The 13,260-nt window shown below is 35.7% G+C and overlaps 1 protein-coding gene across 2 annotated transcripts in view; it reads right to left on the bottom strand.

The window, feature by feature from the left end:
• LOC145668153 (uncharacterized) overlaps positions 1-13,260 on the bottom strand; it is a 1,131,027-nt gene that overhangs the window by 883,327 nt on the left and 234,440 nt on the right. For both annotated transcript variants that reach the window (XM_081735741.1, XM_081735742.1), the window contains exon 2: positions 6,450-6,725. In XM_081735741.1, the coding sequence (XP_081591867.1) occupies positions 6,450-6,725 (276 nt within the window). The remainder of the gene's footprint in view (positions 1-6,449; positions 6,726-13,260) is intronic.

Below are 13,260 nucleotides of genomic sequence, written 5' to 3'. Positions count from 1 at the left end.
CAAACATAATGCAAACGAAACATAACATTTTATTCCCTATAGAATACCCAGAAAGCCAAGAAAACCTATCATCATACCACGAAGACTGAAATATTTGCGACTGATTGCTATTTATAGTTGTCGTTTGTATGGAAAGCTTTGGGGTAGGTCGTATCCCTTTCAGAGAGAGCGTTGCTCGTAAGTCAGCCGAGATATGATAGTTGTTAACAAAAAAATAAATTAAATTTGTCTGGTACTGTTATCGTAGTCATCATTTGCTATAAGTTAGTAAGGTACTATACCTTGTAGCAGCCGAACACTTTCCACAGCATTGTCTCTTAGTTATAAATGTAATTTTCTTCATACTACAGTAAAAAATAAATAAATAAATAAATAAATAAAATAAAACAAATATTCATTTCAAATCACAACGCAAAAAAAAAAAAAAAATTATACACCGACAATTTTTCTTGACCACCAACGATCAATGTTGCTAATCAAAAGCATAAATCTGGTACAGAACGCAAGGGCATAGCCAAGGACAGGTGAGCCAATAATTTATCACAAGAAAGGAGTGTAAAGCCATGTTCAATAAACAACTTGCAGAAGCTTTATATTTAGCACGACATAATTTGCAACCATCCCATACGATTACACAACACAAATAGAAGATTAACAGGATGAGTCTGCTCATTAAGGCCCGCAACCAGCCATTAAAGTTTAGGAGAGAGGCACAAATATGCTAGGGGGTCCAATCGCCACGATCTCTTTTATCAATAACTGCTCTTAATAATTAGGAGGCCAAAACATTTAGGGGCCCAGGCTCCCGTAATTGCACGCCTGGTGGGGCATACAGTAGCAAATGCGTAGATTACGTTAGACGCCAATAAGCAATTGTCTCAGCTCCTTTTCTGCCACTAGCATTGTGGCGAGAAAAACCGGCTCCACTTTTGTATAAATATTGTTTTCAGTATAATTCCCTTTATTTCTTTCTCGTGGGCAGCTTCTTTCTCCGCATACCATACTTCAATCTCGTTTTTTTTAATGTCACCCCTAGAAATTTGTCATCTTGGGTCAGGACCTCAGGTGCCCGTTCGTGAATATGGGCCTGAGTGATTATATCATTTGAAGATACAAATAGAAAGCGCTTAAAGCAACTCTGGGGGCCTATTTCTGTGTATCTACTTCATTGTCAGATATCCAGATACGGAAGAGCACAAATAAACTTTGTGAAGGGCAGAGGGTGGCCTACCGGATCGGTGACCGTGATGCTACAGAATGCATTATAGTTATGCTTGTGTATGTGAGTCCTCTCAAAGAATATCTGGCTACATTCTGGGACATGATATGTATTTATGATGTAGATTATTAGTTTGCCTTTAATTACTATTACAATTACGATGCATTTAATTACGATTAAAGCATAACTATTTTTATACTATCACTTACATAAGCGACATGCTTCATAATGGCGTTGAACTAACTATTTATGTTTTGTTCTATTTCCTTGACAGCGGTCGTACGTTCTGTACAGAAACCATAGCTTAGTTCAAAAAATATATGGAGTTGGCAGTACTTGAGCATACGCCAGCTTATATCTAAAGCAAATGTTGGGTTGCAAAGGGATGGCGGGGAGTAGTTGGGCATGCGCATTCGACAGAAAGCAGACGAAAACCCCGATGCTTGCAGTAAGCCTGGATGCCCGAGGAACATAGCGTACAACAAGAGGAAAGACAGAAAATGTGCATCTGAGTGATGCGCATGCGTAGGTTCCGCTTGCCAAAGTAAAGCGAGAGAGCGCATCCACAAGATTGCAGTGGAGATAATTGTGATAATTATAAGCAAACAATTTATAAATATAATGAAATACGTACTTTTTTCTTATTAACAGGGGATGCCGGGCATACAGGCGTTCCCTTATGCTACGCCGCTGGTCTTTAGCGTAAGATACAGGATTTGGTCTTGGTTACAGACTACAAAAACAATTATATATAAGACTTAAGGTTCGAATGTTTGCGTCATTAGCTTTTCTTCCGTTAGAAATGGTCGACAGTGGTTGACTCTTTATTCAAGAAGGCATCTCTTAAGCTTGAGCAGTTCTACGGATATTTCATTGACAAGTAGCTAGAAAATTCTACAGTCCCAATAAGCATGTGGAACTATCATGAAAAACGTCATAGAATAAATAATACTGCAGAGGATTGGGATAACAGATTAAATACTCTGCTAAACAAGCAAAATCCTCATGTCATCGAATTAGTCCGTTTTCTCAAGTTAGAAGTCAGAACAAGTGACTATGCTTACGACAGAAAATATCTCTACTTGCAAGGTAAAAGAAGAAAGTATATATACAGCTTGACAAAAAAAAGTTTTGGGTAATTATATATATATATATATATATATATATATATATATATATATATATATATATATATATATATATATATACATATATATATATATATATTACTTATAGGTGGTGGTATTGCACATGGACCAAGATCATTGAAGATCCAGATATTAGTGCGACGAAGACTCTTTATATAATAAAAGCTGGCTTCTATATCCTTTTGATGTGATTTGTGAATTCATATCACACACATTTCGGGGACATATTGGTCGAATTTGAATTCAACGTGAAGAGTTGAGTCCAAAAAAAAAAAAAAAAAAAAAAAAACTTACAACAGTATGGAAAGCATGATATGCATTTTTTCGTATTTCCTTGAGAATGCAATTCCATATCCTCCTCTGCTCAAACTTTATTAAAAATACACAGAAACAGCGTCAGTTATTAAACATGTACGGAAGTGGGAAAACTCTTATCAATATCAAAATATGTTATGTCAACGCCCATGGCACTTTTACGCACCTGGAAAGGATTTTGATATGCACGCATCTGGGAGATAATCGGGAAATTTGTCGGTGGTATACTGGATGTTCCAATATGGAGAATATTTTCAAGATGTACATCAGTTATCCAGAACAAAGCAAAACAAACAAACAAACAAAAAAAAATCAGTTTAAGAGATTACATAATATGTCAGTGTCATACAACGGATTTTTAAGAACTTAAAATTCACGAAATATGCATTCAATTATGCTGTTAAATATTTTAAAATATGCATTTAAGAGGCCTAATCACTGAAAAATTAAAATACCACTCATTTTACAGTAATTATGTACTATCGTCAAAACAGATAAAAGATAACCGAAATGTGGAACAAGAGCACCCTAGATAATATTATTTTGCATGAGGTACCGTTATCACAAGTCACGTAGTGGCTTTCCGTTTGCAGCCATTTAGAAACGCGAAAATAAATTCCGACTTCTAAATGGTTGGAAATCAAAAGCAGATAAGTGAGTCGCGATAACGGTATCTCATATAAAACAATGTTGTCTAGGGAGCTCTTGTTCCACTTTTCGGTTATCTTTGATCTATTTGAAGATATCACATATTTACTGTAAAATTAGCGATATTTTAATTTCGCCGTGATGAGGTCTTTTAACATGCACCAACAATGTAATAAAAGAGAGCATTTTCAAACATGCAGCAAAGTTGTGACAAAGTTTTATTGGTGAAATATAAAATCAAAAGTGTATTTTAACTGTTATTTTTCAGGGACTTCTCTTCAGAATTTGCTTTTATTGATATTAAACAGTTTATATATTCTTAACTTTTTAAAACACACAAATTATGAGATTAAAATAAAGACAGTGATATGAGAATACGATCTCTAGTTTTAATTCACATTTGTATTTCGAGTGCATTTACTTTACACGTAATAATACAATCATCCTCACTTTTCTATACGTTTCAACTTTACCAAAAAAAAAAAAAAAAATCTTTTTTAACAATTTGCTTCTTCCTGTAAGTAGGCTTACAGTACACCATAAGATGCTTCTCCAAACATTTTGGTGTTTATTTGTGACAATTAAAGCCAAAATATAACCTCTCAACATCAACAAAAGATATTGGACAATATTTATAGAGAGGATGAAGTTTAGTATCTATATTTTCTAGCAAGTTAAAATCAAGCCCTTGAAGATTTTTCCCATGACCAATTGTTTTGTAGGCGGAATTTCCGGCGAAAACATCCGTCAATTTCTTTTCTACAGCGCCCTCGAAATTATCAAAAACTAACTACTCTGCTGAACTTCATTAACTAAAGCTCAGCATTCATTGAGAACCGTTCCTGGCGTCTCTTGTTTATGAATTGATATTACACACGATTTCTCTTAACGTCTTGAGAATTGAAAATGTCTTTTCTCTGATGATCATGTTTGCTAACATTATTGGTCTTCCGTAAAATAGGCGTTCTTCCATCCTCACATGCAAGAAGTCACTATGTTGCAGACATTTAAATGTATTGGAAATACAAACTAAAACTGAATTTATTGCACGCTATAACCATACATCTTAAATAAAAACAAACTTATAGAATATGTTGAATATGCTCTTAAGCACCAAAATGCATTAACCTTTGAAATATACATTTATATGCACTATAAAACTTCAAATTCGAGGTGTATTATGGTTGTTAGAAACTCTTACCAAGTTAACAGGGATGCATATAAGCAAACAAAATATGTATTTGCATAAAAATCCGATGTCTAGTCATAACTTTTCAATAACGGGTCAGGCGGGACAGACGACAGGGTCCAGTGGGCAGGGATTGGCCCGGGGTCCGGCTGTTGCACATGGTTGGTTTAAAGCTTATGTACGTGTATATTTACCAAGTATAGCCTTCTTCGTCTTTTTAACCTCTGGACTTTAGGACCAAAAAATTGATGCATTTTTAAACTTCTGCATTTTCATTTTTAAAAAAGGAATTTTGCACTTTTAGTCTTCTGCAGTTTAAGAATTATGCACGACTTAAGAACTAGTTACACATCTTTTAGGATTACAAAGTCCAGGACCAGTAACGACTATAAAAATAAGAACTTTTGCATGTTGATCGCTTTTAGGACAAATGTAGTTTTGAACTTCTCCAAGTTTCCGAGAGTTGATCTAGTAGATCTACTTGAACTACCGGTGAGACCTCAAAACAAATTTAATATATTCTTTGTTTGTTTCAAAATAAGACAAGTATTTTATTCTCTTGGCTCGTAAAAAGCATTTTGTCACTCATAATTTCAAGCTCTTTTGAGATATACAAGAGTCGTTCCGAAATGCTTCATATTTTTGTATGTCCGTGCCAGATATCGTTGATGCTGTGCTAATGCCTGAACCTTCCTCTTTTATTTGCAACTGGTCCTGTTCTTCTGCGGTAGTTGGCGCCAGCATAGGAATGTTCCAAAATGGAGCCTGATATGGACGTGCGTATAAAATAACGATGTGTGATTGAATTCCTCACTGCTGAAGGAATTGCGCCGATTGTAATGCATCGACGCTTGGTAAACGTTTATGGAGATGATACTATAAACGTGAGCAACATGAGGCGATGGGTAGGGCATTTTCAAGGTGGTGAAAAGGGTGTTCATGAAAAGCCACTACCCGGAAGCCCTGCACAGCTATCATCCCTCGCAATGAAGAGCGTCTTGATAAACTTATGCGTGCTGATCGCCGGACAACGACCAGAGAATTGTGTACGAAGCTGAATATCGGCTGTAATGCATTGGAAAAAATGCTGTAACATCTTGGTTTTTGCAAAGTCTGTGCGATATGGGTGCCGCGAATGCTTACAGAAGATCACAAAACTCAGCGCATGGAAATTTGTCGGGACCTGCTGGACCACGTGCCTCTGAAAGAGGACTACGTTGCGAATATTTTGAAGACTCGGAAGCTGTCGTCAAAGCTGTAAGGAAGTGGTTACCTCAGCTGGTTCCGATTTTTACAAGCGCGGCATGCAGGCTCTGGTTCGTCGTTAGCGAAAGTGCATAACGAATGGTGGGAATTATTGGGAAAAATAACAGTCTGTAGCTGAAATATTGCTCTGTTTTCTGTGCTGTTGTTATTTATGTATCTCTATTAGTTTTCATGAAAAAAAGAAAACAACATAGGAGGCATTACTTTCGGAACGACCCTCGTACAAACCTATTTGAGACAATTTTCTCATGTTTGAGACATGATTTTAGACAATTTTCAATGCAGAACAAAGATGAGATTTCCAGCGGTAGCACTTTTTGCATTTAAATATCTGTACACCACATGAATTAAATTATCATTATTTTCATTAGAAATAGGGTCTACCGAGATTAACTGGACTCAGCCCAATTACAAACATTTGCCTTTCGTTGGAATATGTCTTGAAAACTACTGTAACTGAAAGAGAATATTTTGTAGCTAAAATTAAATAAAAATGACGGAAAACTACCTGTTAACAACGCCAAACTCACAATGCTTCGTTGGCCAATTCACGACAAGCCAACAGCATCAAATGTAGAATAAACATAACTATTAATCAAAAGAATTAAATTTTTAACAAAAAACATGAAACAAAGTTTAAAATAATAGCTAACTTTGTACTTACCGGTTGTTGCTGTTGCAGGAGCTTCTCTCGCCATATCCGGACAAACACTAGCACTACACGACGCAGCACTACACACTACCGAACAAGTGCCCGGTCTAGGACGAGGAGGAGGTCTAGGAGGCAGTGCCGGTGGACCCTCCTCCTCCTCACCAGACCGGCCACCACTATTTTGCCTTACTCTAACATTCGGGCCCGCAGTCTCCGAGGATTGCACAGCTTGCTCCGTTATACTAGCCATTACATCTACCCATCCTTTTCTCTTTCGCGATTCTTCCACTGAAAAGAAAACAAGGAATATTTGTAATATACTTCATTTAGCATTATCTACATAACACAATTATTTCCGTATATATCACTATACGAGTTATATTAGATCAAGATTTACAAACTGCAATATACTTATATCTATCTGGTATAATAGATTAAAGCAATAGAACATAATCCTTAATGGTAATTGTGCCGTTCCCATGCCGTGGTACACGAAATTTCTTCTTAGACTTTGAACTTGAATATTCATTGGGTTGCTTTTTAAATTCTCACATGACGCGCCATGACGTTCCCCTGGCATTAGTTATTACTGTACATGAAGAGGAATTTTATAATAAAAGATGACGAAGAAAGTTCATAAATCCCGTGAACCTTTTATTTAGCTCTACCCTAAAAAGACATAATTTTGCAATATACTCCAATAATCAGTATGGTTTCAATGTTGTTGTATCAGACCCATCGTGAACTTTTCGTGGCGGAGAAGGATTCTAATAACTTCTAGATAAAATACAGAAAAAAATCAGGGTAAAAAATATGTACACAAATCTCCAAAACGAGACGAGGCGAGATTTGTACTAAATTTGCGAGATCAGATGAGAAAATCTTATTTTTAGACTCTTCTCGTGGACAGCACTAGATGCCACTTTGTTCGTAGAAGCTCAAACTAGTGACAACAAATATCCCAAGCTTGATCTTATACTTGAATTTGTAATAAGAATTATCCAGTCGATTCAATTACTCATCAACAGACGGACAGACTCGAGGAGTATAAAGCGTTTTTTTTTTTCACTTCATTAAAATGACGTTAACACCAAAACTATAAAATGGCATATTCAAGGACAGTTGTCGGGTTTTAACGCCTTACCCCTTCTATTTCAAGATGTTATTATAAATTCTGTAAATGCAGCGTACTGTTTATCGCTTACAGTAGGCCTATGTGTATGCATGTGTGTATGTATGTAGCTTTCATTTTGAATTATATTTTAATACGCAGGTTTTTATCGTATCTGTATTTTTATTTCTATTTCAATACCCAGTTTTTCTCCAGTTTCATTCCTTTCTTTTTTCAGCTTTTAACAGTTCTTAATTTGTTTAACGTTCTTTGTGTTTTGACAATAAAAATCGAAATAAAAATATGTCTATCAAAATAATAAATTCAAGATAATGTTTAAAAATATAATTTTTCTGCTACTAGATCCTACTTCCATTTTTCACCCTCCTTCGCGACCATCATATATTTCTATCGCGATTCTCCCATGGATCCTGACCCCAGGTTGAAAACCCTACTCTAGGGCTTATATAGCCTCTCATACAGTAGCGTACGCAGGAATTTATTTCGGGTGTCTAAACTCAATACGAGGGCTCTCATACCCCAAATATGTGAGGTTTTAACTTTACAAATAGTTTTTGAGGTTTCATTTAAAAAAAGAAACTGTTAATCTGAAAAATACTTTTAACCTCAAAAAGTTTTATAGCCTCAAAAATTTATTTTTAACCTCAAAAATTTTTCTTTAACTTAAAAAATTATCTTTAGCCTCAAAAATGTATTTTTAATCTTAATATTTTTTTAACCTCAAAAATATTTATTTTTAATCAATTTTTTTATCTAACCTCAAAATTTTTTACCTTTAATCTCAAAGTTTTTTTTACCTTTAATCTCAAAGTCTTTTTTAACCTTTAATCTAAAAAAATACCTTAATCTCAAAAACGTTTTATCTTGAATCTCAAAAAATGTATATCCTTATCACATATTTCAAGTAATGGGATATGGATAGTCAACATTAAAGTCACCGTTACCCTTGAAATTGTTAATGGATTGACTTCATTAACGAATTCGGCCGTGCCAATCGCTCTGTCTATTGAGAAAAGAAGATTAAAAATTCACTTTACTTCGAGAGTTATTTTGTGTGGGGTAACTGACGGATGTACTAATATTACATGGCGTGACCGTAATAAAATATCAGAATATATATTTTTTTTTAAAAAAAAGAAAAGTATTAAGGTAACAATAGAAATGTGTTTGCAATCTGGCTGCTATTGCGCTGTTCATTAAGTTTATTTGGTTCGGAAGAGATTAAACGAAAAACGCAATGAGACGAACGTTCTTTGTTCGTTGATGTGGAGCTTAGCGTTCCGTTCAGTATCGAGGCTATATGAGACATGGACCTGTAGCTTAATATGGGATCCAAACCACATAAGATCCCACCAACAACTGAATCCAGGTCCATATAGTCACAAGGAAGTTCACAAACATTCTTTGTGTAACCGAACTTGCGGACAATATTAACATTTATCTAGTAATTTTAAGTATTTATTTTCCATGAAAACAGTACGAATAGACAGTGTGAGATTTCGATGTCATCTTTGTGTTATTAGGTGAATTTAATACTTGTGTAATTCAATTCTCGTGTAATTGTTGTTTAACATCTTTATTATTATTATTATTATTATTATTATTTAAACTATCAGTGATACAGAGGCGGATCCAGAGGGGCGATCGGGGCAATCGCTTCCCCCCAGAAGAGGAAACTTTCTGGAGAGTTTGGAGCTCTTAAAAGTAGCTCTAAGTAACTGTATTACAACCCACCGGCCCTCCCCAGAAGTCCGTCCTAGATCCGCCCCTGCAGTGGGTATTTGAATCCTTCCGCCTCCCTTGATCAACTTGTATTATTTATTTGTTATTTATTTATTTACCATTGTCATCTACACAACATGCATAAGTCCAATTACAGTGTTCGTGTATTACAAACAAATTTACAATAGTTTTCCTAAACATATAGTTGGTATTACAGATGCCAATTTCTTTTGTGTTGGACACATATTTTGTTGTAAGAAAAGCATATTCTCCAGATTAGTGATTTCAATAATACGTTGGTCCTTGCTTTATTGCAATAGAACAGGCTTAGAGTTATCAGCACAAGTTTTAAGTGTCAGGACATGAAAATTTAGTGTTGATATGAGATCCGTACAATTAAACTCATTTTGTACTATTTTATGGAGAAAAATCAGATCAATCACGTTTCGCCTCTGTTCAAGTAGTAGGGATACAGAAGTTCTCTACTAATGTTAGATAATTTTCATAAAATGGATGACACAACTGTAATATTTTCTACATTCAAAATCTTATGCATCACTTACTTAAACTACACCGAAGTGCATCTTTAAAATGTACAGTGTTAGGAACATAAGTGTGAGAGAATGTAGTACAGTGAAACCTCTACTAACGGACACCTCTATAAAGCGGACACCTCCCATAACGGACATATTTTGTAATCCCCAAACACTGTAATAGGAAAAAACATATTGGCAAACCTCTCTAAAACGGACACTCTCTAGTACGGACACGGACAGTCTTTCTTGTCTTTTATAGGTATTATTTACCTCCGTATTACGGACACTTTCTCTAGAAACAAGTTGGAAAGTGCTGTAAAAATACACTTTCAGTAATTCGTACGTATGTCACCAAGGATGAACATGTGGGTGTGACAACATTTTGCCTCCTCAGCTGTCTGTTCAGCAACTCAGAGAAAGGGTATCTGTTTCATAACACCCTTATATCCTTTGCTTGCATTCCACTCCTACCCAACCTGCTTCAGAAAAAAAAAGTGATTGACAGTTGCCCACTGTTTGGAATGACACATCATTCCACTGTCCCGCTGGATCTCTAACCAAATATAAGACAAGTTTGGTATTTTTGACCACGGGTACGCATATTGACTTTTTAAAAAAAGTCATTGCTGGACTGCAATTAACTCATAAATTAGAGCAACATACCGAAAACGTAGTAAGTAGTGATAAATATAAAATGCAGAGAACTATAACATCTTATTCCCATGTTGTGCCTCGAATTGGATGGCGCAAGATAATGCAGGTACAATAACATTTTGGTAATATTTATAAATACGTGATTCATGCAAAAATATTTTCTTCTAATTGCATATCACCTTGTTTATTAATTTACGTAAGAAAATATTGAAACCTCTCTAAGGCGGACACCTCTCTATAGCGGACAATTTTGATTCCCCACGGCTGTCCGCTTTAGAGAGGTTTCACTGTAGTTATGAGTTATTTTGTTCTATTTTTGTTGCTTGATTTCTTATTTCAGACACTAGTGCTTTCAAGATTAACTCTTGTAAAACTGTAAAACTTTTCATGTATTTTTAGAACCAATCTATTAGTTTCTGCTTGGTTAGGGCCTTCTTTTAAATATACTGCATTGAATATTATATACACACACATCAGCAGAAAAAAAAACACCAAGTATTTCACTCATATATAAAATACGCTGATTTATAACTGACGTTATATGTCAATTAATCTTCAACATTAACCAATATCTTCAGTACAGCTTTTGCTTAAACGAATAACGTTAAAGAAAAAAAAATGAAGACAGGGAAAGGGTGGTATTTTCCAACATACTTTCAGAGAATAATAAATGGCCTAATCATATTTTAATATAAAAGTAATTTGTATAGTTTCAATATGACATTTTTGTTTTTTAATTTTCTTTCCTATTAATATAGGCTACGCTCGAAATCTTAATTATGTTACAATAAATTGACATGTCCAACGTCCTTCCGCCTCTTGTATGTTCGAAAGAGAAATATTAGCTTAGAAATTGAACCTGCGGGAGTGTGGCGTCATTTTTTTTTTCCTTAGCGAAGCCATGCTATATATGTCTTTCATGTGTGCTTCATTAATGCTGTGACTGCAGAACTAGGAGAAATATCAATGAAGTAGTCTAAAATAAAACGGAAGAGGAAAGGGAGACTGAAGGGATGTAACTTAAGGCCAACTGACTGACTGGTATTTACTGTGGTCGGAACTGTGTGACCGCATGGGATGACAAAATTTTAAATAAGGCGTTAGTTAAACCATTATTGGTAACACATCATGAAAATTTCCCACCAGATCGCAACCCGAAACCTGCTAGAAAATGAAAAATGAAATGATTTTTTTTTTTTCAGTTTAATGTCCCACGTACCTGTTAGGCTAAGGGAGACAGCTGACTAGGGTAAGTGAATGATGATGGAAGAATTGGTGAAATGGAAATGCAGGAGGAAACGGGAGTACACCGAGAAAACCCACGAACACGATGTTGTCCACCACAAAATTCCTTGGCCGGGGATCGAAATAGGGACCCAAAGCACCAAAGGTTAGCGCTCTACCACTGAGCCTCCGTGTCTCACGAAACCTACTAGAATTGCACCAAATAAAACTTAGATCAAATCCTAATCCAGCTAACAAGCAATAATACTCATTTTATTTATCACTTCATTGTTTTTATTAATTAAATTATAATCTATCCATACCTTCTAAATAAAAATTAAATTTATGTTTGTTTCATCATCATGGGAAAAGGACTGAACGTTTCAAACTAACTTTTAAACATATTTAGCATTTAGCTTGAGATTTTTGTAAAACCATGTAACTCATTGAATTTCATATAGCAAGTGGCGAAACTGAAAATCTGTTCCAAAATTAGAGTAGGTCACGAGCTCCCCAACTTAGGGAGATAAAATTAGGTAGGGTATGTTTAAGACGAATTTTTAACATATCATTTACATTAAAATGCACATTCTAAGGAAACACTCAATATGTCTTCCAAAAGTAGGGTATTTCAATCGTTTCTGAAGTCCTGGAGATAAAACATGGCAAATAAAGCCATTAAAATAATTCTGTTTTCGAAAATTCTTCTCATAAAAGTACAAGTGTAGCAAAACGCATATTATTTTCGAATTTATACTATATATTGCGTTGCCATGTGGCTTGAGCGTTGAACTCACGCCCGCGTGGTCTTGAGTTCGATTACCGGCCGATCCTTCCCAATTTTCGACGTCCACTCAGCGTTGTGAGACAAATTGGGGAGTCACGTGAATAAAATATGTGACGTTTATCTAGAATGCTCCTGATAAAGTCTGTTACAGACAGAGTGACGTAGCGCGCTGATCACGTGTTAGTCACTAGGCTGGACGTAGTTCAGCAGGTCTCTAACAGATGGCGTTGGTGTGGTTGAGACTCACAAAGCGCTGTCAGGCAAAGTGGTTTTGGTTTATATTGCCTTTTCACGCTCTCTTTAGGCTAAGATGAATGATTAAGACAAGTAAATGATGATGGAATAGTTGGTGGAATGAGAATGTGGGAAAAACGGTAGTGCCCTGAGAAAACCAACCGACACGATGTTGTCCACTACAAACTTACTTGGTCGGGGATCGAACCAGGAACTCTGTGCACTAGAGATAAGCACTCTACCACTTTTTTTTTTTAAAGCTATCTGATTTACCGAACTTTCCTCAGTAACCCAATTTTCCTATTTATTACTCGTTTTACTGTATTTTACATTTTTTCCAGTGACTCCTTTAAGATAGGGGCATGAACAAAGAAACATTCATGACAGTTAAAATTCTAAAGGCTCTCCCACCGGGAATCAACCCGGGACTACTACACCAAAGGCGCACGCGCTAGTCACTAGAACAGACGGAGGTCATCACTGAGCCACCGTGTCCCCCTTCGCATAGTGCAGCAGATTCAGTAAATCAATTCT

This window comes from Thermobia domestica, chromosome 13 (genome assembly GCF_964235325.1).
Source record: "Thermobia domestica chromosome 13, izTheDome1.hap1.1, whole genome shotgun sequence".
In the NCBI taxonomy this organism is placed as follows: domain Eukaryota; kingdom Metazoa; phylum Arthropoda; class Insecta; order Zygentoma; family Lepismatidae; genus Thermobia; species Thermobia domestica.
Note: the sequence above shows the minus strand (reverse complement) of the source record. Positions and strands in the feature narration are given on the sequence as shown.